At 40.7% G+C, this 14,012-nt stretch overlaps 1 protein-coding gene across 2 annotated transcripts in view; it reads right to left on the bottom strand.

Annotated features, from left to right (window-relative positions):
• ALCAM (activated leukocyte cell adhesion molecule) overlaps positions 1–8,303 on the bottom strand; it is a 119,765-nt gene extending 111,462 nt beyond the window's left edge. For both annotated transcript variants that reach the window (XM_058186312.1, XM_058186311.1), the window contains exon 1: positions 7,845–8,303. In XM_058186312.1, the coding sequence (XP_058042295.1) occupies positions 7,845–7,953 (109 nt within the window). In that variant the 5' untranslated portion in view covers positions 7,954–8,303. The remainder of the gene's footprint in view (positions 1–7,844) is intronic.
• Positions 8,304–14,012: the final 5,709 nt, after the last annotated feature.

Below are 14,012 nucleotides of genomic sequence, written 5' to 3'. Positions count from 1 at the left end.
ATGGAATGACCTTTTCTTCTGGCCTTTGGGGTGGCTCTCGCGGCGGCGAGCTCGCGCGGTCGGGGAAACCCTCCCTCCCTCAGCCGAGAAGGCTGGCGGCTCCCCTGCCCAGCCCTCTCACTGCACCACCAGGGCTTCCCCGCGCCAATGCACAGTCCGCCAAGTTTGCGCCGTCCGCCCACCAGACACGGGAATGGGGGCCGGCCTGGGGGCGACAAATCCCGCGAGACCTCGGCGGGCCCGCTCCCCGTCCCTCCCATGGGAGTCCGTTCGGTACCCCCTCCTGTGCGGGGTTCCCGAAGACGTAGACTCGAGTATAAGCCGAGGGGACGTTTTTCAGCACAAAAAACGTGCTGAAAAACTCGGCTTATACTCGAGTATATACGGTAACAGAGTTGGAAGGGACCTTAAAGGTCATCTAGTCCAACTCCCCGCTCAAGCAGGAGACCCTACACCATTTCTGACAAATGGCAGTCCAATCTTTTCTTGAAAGTCTCAAGTGATGAAGCTCCCACAACTTCCGAAGGCAAGCTGTTCCATTGGTTGATTGTTCTCACTGTATATATACAGTATATGGAAGTTCTGAATAAAATTTCTTGTTTATACCTGTTCTACTCTGTAAAAATTTAGCATGCCGGACAACATAAAGTCATAAAATTCGCATAGGCCAAACCATAGAAAAGTTTGACTTAACAAGCTTAATTAAAAATGAAATGTTTTCTTACATAAAAATTAGAAAAGCACGGACCACTCCATACATATAGGGCCGAACGCAAGGATAAATATCTTTAAACAATACTAATCTAATTCCCATTAGCTTATCCACAAGAAGGTCAGTTGCAGCATGTTGAATACAATAGACATTTCCTGATTTCTTCTGTTATAATAATCAAATTTTATCTTTTATTGAAATTAAAAAAATACTTTAGTCACAACAGGGACTAAAATATTTGACAACAGTCAAAATCTGCATTATATTAACATGTCTCTCATTTAGACTAATACTGACATCATAATCATCCATAGTTATTTGGGATCGTTGGACAATATGGAATATGTTCAGCATTTTAGTAGTAATGTGCATCAAAACTTCAAACGTTTAACATGAAATACATAAAGCAGCCTAAAAAATTCTACAAACCAAACTTTATTTTTGGACTATTATTCCCATAATCTCTTGCCTTTGGCTGGATTTATTAATGATGATAGTAGTTGAAGCATAAAACATCCAGAAGCAGATTATTTACACCTGCCATAGTTAATAGTACTGGAGATTACTGAGTGGCCCAGATGGTGAGCTTCAATGGCAAGAGTTTATTCTTGAGCAGCACAAGCATAAAAGTACTTATCAACACACATAAACAGCAATCAAAGTTACATGTCTGAAGACAATAACTAGATCAATAATATTGGAAAGGAATACATTTCCCAGCATACTAAATACATCGGCCTAAACCTATTGCAATTATTTAAGACTTTACAACATTGGAGATACGTCTATGTCTGTGTGCGTACTGAGTAATATAGTAGTTTGAAGAATAGAGGTATTGTGTAATATGCAATATGAATTCTTTTGAAGTGTGATTATATTCTACATCATCAGATAGTACTTAATGCAAAAGTATTTAATGCAATTAATGTAAATAAAAATCATATCATTATCATCAAATTATATGACATAGTTGTATTATATATGGCATAATATTCCATTGAATTATATCACTTACTGTTGGTTTGGTACAGTGGTGAAATCCAAATTGGGCGTGGCTTGATGGGCGTGGCAGGGGAAGAATACTGCAAAATCTCCATTCCCACCCACTCCAGGAGAAGGATACTGCAAAATCCCCATTCCCTTCCCACTCCTGAGGGAAGGATATTGCAAAATCTCCATTCCCACCCCACTCTGGGGCCAGCCAGAAGTGGCATTTGCCGATTCTCCGAACTACTCAAGATTTCCATTACCGGTTCTCTGAACTACTCAAAATTTCTGCTACCGGTTCTCCAGAACCTGTCAGAATCTGCTAGATTTCACCCCTGGTTTGGTAGTGACATTTTAGCCACATTTTCTTAAAACAAATGCTTGGAAACTTGCTGGAATTACAGTTATTATATTTCTTAAAACTTTAATACTCTCATTTCTAAATCAAGTCTAATACAAACTGCTTTAATTAAGCTAACTATGGATGTATCTGTACTTTCTTCACCTACATATTTTCTTAAAAATAATTATAAGAATTATGAGGATTGATCAATGCATTAGAAGGTGATCAATTTAGTGAAAATTAGATTAAATAACATCAAGATAAGAACATGCTATAGGACTGAAATCAAGATTAGATCAATAAAGAAGAAATAATTTATAGGACAGAATAAAATAAGTAAAACTTTTTTGACAACTAGTTGGGGAACAATATAGAGTTTCTTTACTTCAGGTGATTTTAAGTAAACACTGGAGGACTATTCCAAACACGAATTAATTATATCCTGAAATTTTCCTTTCCCTTTTCACTATTTCATCACTTTTAATAAAAATAAGGAGGGGGAAGTATATTTCTTATAAATGAAAAAATACTAAGCCACTAGTTACTGATGCTTTGGAAAAATATGTAAATACACAAGGAAGGTGAAATGAATCATAAACTAAGTAGACATCCAACAGAGAATTTCTCCACTAGAATACTGGATTAACAACTATGAGAATAAGTGTGAATAGGAATTACACATTGCTCAGTTAAAGCAGATTTATTAACTAACAGTGTGCACAAAAACTTTATGCAAATCCATCAACAATCTAGGTGGATGTGATCCCACTTAACTATTTACAGGTTTCACAGTTTGTTTCTTTTGGAATGACTATAAAATATCCTGTCATAAAATTTGGAATTTAGGTGGTGAACCTCAGAGACTGGTTGATACAGATTAACTTAACTCATTCATGAACTCATTCACATTTCTTACAATAAGTCAAAGATGTAATAAAATGTGACTAAAACATCAGTCTGTCATTGAGAAATGAAAATTTCCCCTATTTACCAAAACGTATGTTTTCTAATATTCTCAGAAAAGAAAATATTTTAAATGACCTGAAGATAAAACCTGAGAGTGAGATGTTGTCTAGGTGCACTGTAATCTACCTACCAAAGTTTGATATACAATATTGGATCAAAAATGTACAGCAATAATTTATATGGCAATCATTGACTTTCCAGATGTTCCTGAACAACTCTCCCTAAATGGAGAAAAGTAAACCTATCAGCAAAAGATTAAAAAGTAGGATAAATATGTCATGTGCATATTTCTTTAATTTTATTATATATATGATATATTGATGATGTCTTCGAGTTAATCATGACTGTTAACTAAATGAACAAGTTCATGCAGTGTTCATGTTTTGAAGATAGTTTGCAACTGCTATTTTCTAGCTCTGAGAGAATTAAAAGACAGGGCTAATATTTACAATCTCTAGCTTCTAGATAAGTTCCTTTAATCACTAAAATAAACTCGCTCCCTATAAAATCATGCCCAAAATAGAACATTTACATGGTACCTAATGTCAACCTAGATGAATATATGTCACAGCACCTATATGTATAAGATTATTAACTTTTGAATAAGTAATCAGCGGATTTTTTTTCATAGAGAACTATAACTATCAGCACTCCAAAAACAGCTATATAAATGTAATGAATCAAATCAATCAACTGGGCATAATAATTGTACAGCCACAGGTTTTCTATCTCTTATCTTAAAAGGTCTATAAATTGAGTTATTGACTTTCATGCTAATGCTCTTCAATGTTTCTAATTCTCACATTTATTAAAATACTGGTCAATATATCTAATTGATATTATAGTAGTGACATAATATAAATATTATAATTATTTATTTACAACACACTTACATCATTTAAGCACATTTAGTCACTTATAAAAATAAGCAACAGTATTTTTCTTAAAATACTTAGCAACTCATATAATTAAGTACAGAAAAATATTTTGATTTGGTGTTAAGAAATGGACATTTTAGTTATGAGAAATAAACAAGGAATAAACATTTAAGTAGTTAACAATTAAATGGCAGGCCTTACAAAACTAAAAAGCTATGCTAAGCTAAACCAAGATCATTAAATCTATCAAAGGGATCTGAGAGATAGCCTCATGATCTCAGAAAATAACATTAAAAGCTCTTCTGCCACTATTACTATATACATTATGTGTAATTACATCTAGTTTCACTAATAGCCTAAATGTTCATGAGTTTGTACATAGAGTACTGTCCTATTCTGAGCAAACTGGAATCAAATTCCACCAGCCAACTATCAGAAAAACAATACATTTGTACTGGCTCCCTCCCTCCCTCTTTCCTCTCATTGGGTCAGTCTAGTATTTTGGCAATTTTAATATGTTTCTGTTATACTTTTCGTCTTTCTGAACTACTCTCCCACTCATCCCCACATGACCACTTTATTTTTTTTTATTTTTTTATTTTATTTTTATTTGTCAATCATATATTAGATAACAGATTAAAGTATAAACATAATTCGGATACATGAAAAAAGTAAAGAGGAATATTAGGATAGGGATGGTAGGCACGCAGGTGTACTTAACCATGCCCCTTACAGACCCCTTAGGAATGGGGTGAGGTCAACAGTAGACAGTTTAAGCTTAAAGTTTTGGGGGTTTGGGGAAGAAACTACAGAGCCAGGTAGTGCATTCCAGTAACTGTGTCCCACGTTTTCTACTTCTACGGTAGTCTTCAAGGTGTAAGTCTGGGATAGTAATCATCAGTATAGGTGCATAGCTTTACATAAAATTCTTACAATATTGGTCCTTTTAATGCTTTTTCTAATGGGCTACAGTACTGTGTTTTTATAGCAGCTTATGTTTTCATTGGGCTAATCCACCACCACTTTAAAATGCCTTCGTTGGCGTTTGCCAATTGTCATTAAATTAGATTTCAGTGGCATATACTGTATGTATAACATTAGAAGAAGGAAGGACTTATTTCCAAAATTATATTTTTGAAAGGAAAACCTATTTTGGCTATCACGCTTATAAGTTACCACAAATAATCATGTGTCTATCTGCATCCACATAGCCTCAGTCCACTGGTAAAGGCCACTGATTTCAATCAACTTGTTTTCTAGTAATGGTTTCTATCTCAGTCAAATGGCATTTTCGGTTCCTTGAAAATTCTCTTTTAAAGCAAAAACAATTATTAAGGATTTCTACCTTGTTTAAGGAAAACAATTCAAAGCAGAAAGTCCTAAGATTCTTCACACTCACAGTAAATGGTTTTGAGATGACAAAAAATAATTAAGCCAATAAATAGGCATATTTAACATTTTTGGCAACCTCATTCCTTTTTTATTTAACACTTTTATTGGGGACCGAACAATCTATCCTATCCTATATTGTGACACTTTCTGTTTCAGTAAGAAAATCCCACTGTCTTCAGTGGCCTTACTCTCTAGCAACCATCAATTAAACTGTATTCTTAATCAAACCCCGGAGTTCAGGCTTTCCTAGTCTTTTCATGCTGTACTGCAATTAACTTTCTTTAAAAATGCAACCCTACTGCTGCTTTAAGACACAATAATTAAATACTGCATTTAATGAAATTTAACTGAAGCACTGTCCAATTTCATTGCAAGAAGATTTAGCTTCATTAATTGAAATTAGAAATTTAGATTTGTACTAATCAAAACACCACCAGTTGGAATGAAGGTGCCTAAACATACACATACTTAAGTTACTTTCTGTATCCACAGTAAAAAGCTGGCTTTTGTACAGTTAATAAGGGGGTTCTCCAAATGTGAAAACACTAAATCCACTACAAAGGTCCTGTATTCATTCAAAGGCCGACACACAAAGGTGCTCTCTTCAAGTAATACAAAATGTCACCACAGGTTGACGCTCTTTCTACAAGAATAATGAGAGGCTGCACAGTGTAGGAAGAGTACAGTTTGCAGTTTGCTTCTCTTGTTCCAGTGACTGGTTAATACACAAATAGATTCAGAGAGCAAACTGGAAACAGAACTACGCAGGCCATTTCAGTAGCCCAGTTTATTTTATTCCTAAAAAGATTAATAAATAATAAAAATCAAGCCAAAATTTCAGTGGAAAATCACACACATAAGGAATTCTACCAGATCTGAGTAAATCTGCTGCAAAATGGAGCTGATTAATGCAAAACCCGTGCTTTTAGAACTGGAAGAACCTTGTTCTCAAGATCCTAATTGATCTTACAACACCAAGAAGAATATTCCAGGTGGATGTCACACTCTTTTGCCTGAAGACTGTCCAAGTGTCTGCAAGCCAAGAACTGACTTTATCTTTCAATATCACCATCTGTCATTCCTAAAGACTCAACCATCCATAATAGGATTATATCTATATCTGTCTTTCTGTCCCTAAAATTCTGCAAACAGTACAACAATGGATTGGACAGCATCCCCGAAAGTGGTGTGTATATTACAACACAGGCAGAGAAGCCAAAGTCCCTAAATAACTATACAGATGTGGAATAGAAACAGCAGAAAAGTGTTCCAGTCTAGGGAGCCATTTACTGAACTGCTAAGTATACAGCTATTTTATCTAGAGGGCTTCCTATAATGATATTTAATCCTTCAAAATCAATCTGATGGGATCTACAAATCTGCTCTGAACTTTCAACTAGCCTTTGGTTTGAATGATCTTTCACTCAACCCTACCCTCACCCCCTATTTTTTTTTCCAGCTACAGACATAGTACTTGTGGTTCGTTGAGCTAAAGGACATGGTTGTTTGGTGTTTTGTGTGCGCATATATGTGCAGAGCAGATGAAGTCACCTTGCTCGGCTCTCTCTTGCACAACCAGTAAGGCAACTTTTAAAAGGCGCAGGAGAAGCCCACCAAAGATAAAGGCTGTTCTGTATCTGACAAATCTTGCTCAGCTTCCCAGAGCACTAAAAGGGGAGCTAGCAGGCACATTTTGTCTCCTTTTATAACAAAACCCAAGCAAATAAAGGAAAATAAATAAATAACTAGTTGTCATTTGTACACCGCAAGGGGGGGGGGGAGGGCTAACGATCCTTACAGTTGAATTTAAAACAGGGCAGTCCCGCCTATCAAAGGCTCAATGTTTAATGGCCCATGAGGTCAGAAATAAAGCTGGCCAAGATCAACAGGCTTCTCTTCGAGAGTGGAACCTTAAACGTGATTTAAGCCAGGAAGGCGGTGGTGGGGGTGAGAAACCAACCCGAAAAAGAAATGTTAATTTTAAAAGAGAGGGAATCATTTTCATAGGTTCCTTGACTACGATGCATCGGGTCCATTCAGGATGACGGTCTCCACTTTTCTACAAAAGTCTCAGTGAGTTTTTAATAAGTGAGGGATTGCAGTCATGCGTACGTGCTGCAGCATACGCGAACGGGGAACTGGGTGGGAATCGTAATCTAATCCACACGGGTTATTTTAGCCTGATCGGTTCTGATCAATCCGCTTCCCCACCCACCCACCCGCTTTCCTTCGCCCCGCACAAGACGCTCGATTTCTCAATCACACAAACGCCGAGCTTCGTCCGGAGCAGGAAGCCGGTTTCCGAAGGGAAGAAAAAAAAAAGCATCGCTATTAAAACGACCGGATCCAGAACCAACCAGAGCGGCACACCAGAGCCACCTGCAGCCGCAATCCGCCTCGTCCTCCCCTAAAGTTCCAGGCAGTCGGAGAAAGAGCAAAAAAGAAAACGGAGGCACCAAGAAGCCGAAGAGTCGGAAACCTTTAAAACAGCTTTTCCCTCCGTCCCCAAGGCGCGCCTGTCCCCGGCCGGCCGCAAGTTGAGCTCAGCACCAATCGCTCTACTTACCTGGCCGCAGGGAAAGGGCAGAAAGCAGCAGCGCCAGGAGAAAGAAGAGCGGCGTTTGCCGTTGCAGCCGGCAAGGAAAGCAGGAGGCGACGGCGGAGGGCACCTCCATTCCGCCTCCCCGCCAGGCAAACGGCGACTTCGGCCGCTGCTCCTCCCGATGGGAGAAACGAAGGACGAGGGCGCGGGCTTTTTTTTCCCTCCCCCCCACCCCTCCAGAGAGCGGCGGCGGCGGCTTTCTTCTCCGATGAAGAACCACAGCGGAGGGTTCGCAACTTTCCGGCCAACGGGGTCCAGTGAAAAGGGGGAGAGCGGGAGTAGAAGCAGAAGTTGGCGGCTTCAGGGGAAGCGGCCGCTCGCAGCTTCTGCCACCGAGGAGGGAGGCACGAAGGAAGGAAGGAGCGAGCGAGGCGCCAATCGCGACCGCTCCGAAGCAGGTGGCTCTTTCCTCTGGCAGCCTAGCGGCGCTCCAAGACCGAAAGCTGAAAGAAAGAGGTGGGACCAAGCCAGGGAGGACACGCCCCCTGCACTCGCTCAAAGGGCCCGCTCCTTTGCCCGACGAGCCGCTTCCCAGCCTTCCGCCGAAGCTTTATAGCACCAGCGAGGGAAGAGAAAAAGCGGCCACCGGGCGGAGGAGAAAAAATAAAAAAAATAAAAAAAGTGGGGAGGGAGACGCCGCGATTTGGGGCAGGGCGCACTGAAACTAATGTTGTGGGGGGGGGGGCGCGGAGAGGGCAGGAGAAAATGCGGAATGGAAGCCGCTCCCCCCCCCCCCGAGACGCGTCTCGGTCGGCGAGAGGTTGGCAGGCTGGAATAAAAAGGCCTGTGGGAAAGATTGGGCACGGGAAGTAACCAAAGGCACCGGTGGGGGGGAGGGGGGGGGTCGCCGGGTTCGGAAGAGAGCGGGAGGTGATCGGCAGCAGGTCCGGCGAAATTCTAGGGCGTCTTTCCCCGCGATCCTAGGCGCGTTTATTACGCCAGTAAGTTCCCCCTGGGTTTCGTCCCAGGGAAGTGCAAAGGATGCAAGTCCTGGGAGGCTCCGAACCCGGCATCCGGCTGAAGGGCGCTTTATTCCGGAGATAAAGGACGAGGTGGGGAGGGGGAAGGGGGGGAACTTTGATCATACCCCCCCACCGGATGGAAATCGCCTTGGATGGTTGATCCGGGGGACGGGGCGGGAGAGGAGAATCCGCGGCTCCTGCTCTTAAGCAGAGATTGAGGCCACAACGTGCAGAGGCTGCGATCTCTTGTCAGAAACGCGCGATGCGGGCTTAGAAGGCAGCATTTGCTACCTCGGAGTAAGCGCTGGCTTGCAGGAAATGCCAAGGAAAGAGCGCCGCAGCTGTAATCTTTAGGGTGCATCCAGTTGAGGATAGCGATGCAAAGATCATTGTGACTGGGGTTGCCAGGAACGGGTCTGTCTCAGTGAGACTTTTAAGCAAACAGGTACAAAGATACGCAGCGAGGACGAGGGTTTTTAACCTCTTCGTTTGGGCTAATATAATTGCCTTTTTCAGGGCTTCGTCCCAAAGGACTACAATGACTTGGTGGCGAATACAGGGTTTAAATGAGTGGATACAGCGTTTAGATTCTTAAAGTAGAGGTTTTCCCAGGAGATTCATGTGGAAATCTTAGATGTTCTCAGATACTGCCAAAGGCTTTGGTTAAATCGGTAGGTGATAGATGGAAAGGTGAATTGGATCTGATTACTTGGGGGGGGGGGGGAATTGCTGCATTCTTCTTAACTCTGCAGCCTAGCCCTTGATTTTGTTTTTGGTTTTTTGTTGTTGTTTTTAAATATAAGTGTCCTGTTGATCTTACACAAGCTAAGCAGAGAAATAGGTTCAAAGGAATCGTATGTGCCTTTCTGGGATTGCTTTCTTCTTCTTCCTTTGCTCTACCCATTGCCTCAAAGGGCTTACAGTGTCTCAAAACAAAACAAAAAACCTTCTTACGATTGGACTAGTTTACCCTAGTGCATTTAAACTTGCAGACGCAGGAAAATAGTTATATTAATAATTATTGCATACTAATTTACAAGTAGACTTTTATCTGCCTTTTTTTAATTATGGGAACAGTTCCAAAGGATATTTATGAACCTGAAAGGCAAATCAGCATCTTCCAAGTAATACTCTTGTAATACTTTGTTCTGCAGTTATTTAAATCATTTTTAGTTTCTAAAGTAAAACCTAGAAAACCCAAGACAGAAATAGATTGAAAACAAACTGGGCTTTCAGAAAGCAGGGTATATATTGAAATTATATAATTTCCTTTGCTCCCTGTCCCATCTATGTACTTAATAATATAGATGTGAAATGGCTCACTCTGGGTCTTAATAGTAGATTTATCTTTACCCAATCACGTATTAGTTTAGCACTCTAGTACAATTAGTCCATTAAAAATGCTGACTGCTGAAATTTTGGAGCTGGGATACATAAAACAGTTCTTTTAGAACATAGATTAAAAGTGCATGGCTGTAAGGATATATTTATCTACGATGGTATATAACACAATTTGGGAAGTAAAGAAAAATAAAAAAAAAATTCTTGCACATTTTTAGCCCCTAATTTTATTCACTTGAACCACAATTTTTTGTTATCTATCTCTGATATCTATTTCAAAGAAGACAGAAAGCCAAGTAATTGGGTATAAGAGTATAGGCAGGTCTGAGCTTCAAATAACCTTTCATATTTCCCACCATTTATTTCACAGAAGACATTGAAGGCAAACTGGAATGCTCCTCCCCCACTAATCTAAAAACATATGTACATACATACAGGGCATATAACCATTAAGCTTTGTAAAATCATGATTAAAACGTGATTCAAATCCAGATGGCTACTTCGAGGGCCTTCAGTTCTACATGGGCATGCATATTCAGAAAGCACTTCTTGGAAATAGATTGGCAAAGGAAACAGTAGCCTTTGACGCTTCAGATGATAGCCTCGGTGCCTTGCTTTTTCAGGATAACTTGAATCAAATTGCTCCTTTACACCAATTTTAGAGCTTTGTATTTGTACAGCATAATTCCTAGATTTAAAAGCAAAAGCAGAAAAAAGGATGTTCCTGCTGGGCACACATGTACCAACACAGACAAAGGAAACAGATTTTATAAACAAGCTAACACATGTCACAATATAAAGATACTTTTTCAATCTTATCTTATTTTTTTTCCTGATGAAACCAACCTACTGTGTTAAAACACTTTTATACTTTCTACCAATGCTTATTGCTTCCTTAGGATCCCTTTTAGACTTTCAAGATATTGCTTCCAACCCCCTCCCTCCCTTTCCCTCTCTCTTTCTCTTTCTCTCAATCTCTCTCTGATTAAGAGAGTTTTCAAATAAAAGCCTGTTCCAAGCAGCTAGCTATGTTTTGATAAAATTACCATAGGAATTCTTGAAAATGAAAATGAGACTGGGGCTTTGTTTTGCAACATGTTGGTTTCTGGGTTGGAAAAAAAAATAACGATGTATACTCTACCAAATTAGGAGAGATGCAGAATTTGGTAGCAATCAAGAGAGATCTGCAGATATACTGCAGTCTGCAGGCACTGGTGAATATTGGAGGGGGAATAGGAATCAGAGTATGTAAGGAGCTGTGATAGACTAATTATTTTGCACCTTTGCCCTATTATTTTCAAATGATGTTTCTGTATCCCATGCCTCCTGCAGGGCAATGAATACATTTAACCTTCATTTAGCTGAGTGAAGTTTCTGGGTTTTCTTTAAAAATGCTCACGGAATTGAGAATTTTTTTGCATATTTCAAAACAATTGCTTTACTAATTTTTCTATTTACTTGATAGGGATTTAGCAAACTTCAGTAAGACGGAAAAATCTCCTTACACAGGGGAAATGCTACCATTCAGAATTCAAGTTGACCTGGAAGAAGAGACTCATAACGTTGTGTCGCTTTTGATGAATAAAAATAGAGAAAGTTCAGGAGACTATGATGGAAAAATCCCTAGTGGAAATTGTCTGTTTCAGTCCTTAGACAGCATAGATTGTCCTGGAGAAAGAACAGAACAAACGGATTATTAATACATCAATCCTGAGATGTCCTCTGTGCTTGTGAAAACTTCTAGCGCTTGTCTGTAGGTGGCCCCATTTTTCTACCCAGCTGATAAATAGACCAATCATGTCCACTATTAGAATAGATAAACAGGAAATTCAGCAAAAACATCAAACTTCCTTGTATTAAAGGTAGCTCTATGGGAACAAAAAGTGATTTGCTAAAATACTTTCAGGTTCAGGCAGGTTAGAGTTGATAATTGTTTTATCAAGAGAGAGAATGAGGAAATATTAAGGCTTCACTGCTCACTGCATGACTTGTAAGACAACCTGAACCAATGCCATAAATGTAACATATTTTCTTGATAAATATTCTTTTCACATACTCATTTCCAAAACATACATTCAGTTTTCATGCTTGCATAATGAATGAAAAGTGGAAAGAGAAAGGAACGTTTTTCAGGATTATGGAAGCTTACTATATTTCTATTATTCATCATTTTATCCACTCATTCACTCATTCATTCATTCATTTTCTCTTGTTGCTCATCTCAGCCAAGTGATTCTGGACAGCTTACAATACTAAAACTATGTAACAGTTAAAGCAGGGCTAGTCAACCTTTTTATACTACCGCCCACTTTTGTATCTCTGTTAGTAGTAAAATTTTCTAACCACCCACCAGTTCCACAGTAACGTGCCGTGTATTGTCGTCTGCGCATGCCTCTCACGCATTGTGGATTGGGTTTGGGGGGGGGAGGCACCGGCTACCAGCTCTGCTTGTCTGTTACAGCTGGGTGGTGTGGGGGGAGATGCGCGAGCTATTCTGGGACGAGGCTCTTTTGTTTGCGGTTGCAGTATAGCGCCATTTAGTTTCACTTGCATAACGTAAACTAAACTTATGCGTGGGCGATACAAATAGTATATTTTCATAAATTTAAATTGTCACGGGAAATTTTATGAAAACCTAATGAAAATGTTTTTAAATAATGCTATGACAATTTTTTAAAAAGTCAAATTAAAAAAAAGGAAAGTGTTTCAGTATTGGACAAAACCCCTACCGCCCACCATGAAAGCTGGAACGCCCACTAGTGGGCGGTAGGGACCAGGTTGACTACCACTGAGTTAAAGCAATTAAACACCCAAACAATAAATGCATTCAGCAGGTTAAACATCTAACAGTAAAGCCAAAAAGGGGTCCTTAACATATTACAAGCCCTACACCCAGGTACAAAGCCAAGTTTTTAGGGAGAAAAATGCAGTATAATGACAATGCTAATGCGATCAAATGGTTTTCTCTTGGCTTTTTTAAGCATCTCGGAGACAAGAAGGCCATAATATAATTACAGGCCACAGAGTGGAAACAGCATTTGAAAAGTATTGTAGGGTAAGAATAGATGTAGATTCTCCCAATATCTGGCAAACAGGAACAACATTTTCTTTGTGACAAGAAGGTATTCGAAAGAGGATCAAAGGAATCAAAGAGATCCTATCTGAATCCCTATGACTTTAGATAGCATAGTGGCTTCTTATATAAAGGTAGTCCTCAATCTATGACTATTCATTCAGTGACTGTTCAAAGTCAGGATGGTGTTGAACCAATGTTTTTTTCAGAACAGTTCTCAGAATTTTGATATTCCAGCATCCCTGTAGTCAGTTGACTGTGATTTTGGAAATTGGCAACTGGTTTGCACTTATAACTGGTTGCAGCACCACATCCAAGAGACCACATCCAAGAGACCGCTGCTGCGATCCGGGCGGCCGCGATGAGATCCCAGGAGGCCACCGCCGCTACGATCTGGGCAGCCGCGACTAGGACTGACGAGATCCCAGGAGGCTGCCGCTGCTGCCATCCGGGCGGCCGAGGACCCAGGAAGCCGCCGCCGCTGCAATCCGGGTGGCCGAGGACCTAGGAAGCTGCTGCCGCTGCCATCCGGGCGGCCGAGGACCCAGGAAGCCGCCGCCACCGCCATCCGGGCAGCTGAGGACCCAGGAAGCCGCCGCCACCGCCATCCGGGCAGCTGAGGACCCAGGAAGCCGCCACCACTGCCATCTGGGCGGCCAAGGACCCAGGAAGCCGCCGCTGCCGCCATCCCGGTAGCCGAGGACCCAGGAAGCCGCCGCCGCCATCCGGGCGGCCGAGGACCCAGGAAGCCGCCGC

The sequence above is a fragment of the Ahaetulla prasina genome, chromosome 5, assembly GCF_028640845.1.
Source record: "Ahaetulla prasina isolate Xishuangbanna chromosome 5, ASM2864084v1, whole genome shotgun sequence".
NCBI lineage: Eukaryota > Metazoa > Chordata > Lepidosauria > Squamata > Colubridae > Ahaetulla > Ahaetulla prasina.
The sequence above is the reverse complement of the archived record's forward strand: the minus strand, read 5'-3'. Positions and strand labels throughout refer to the sequence as shown.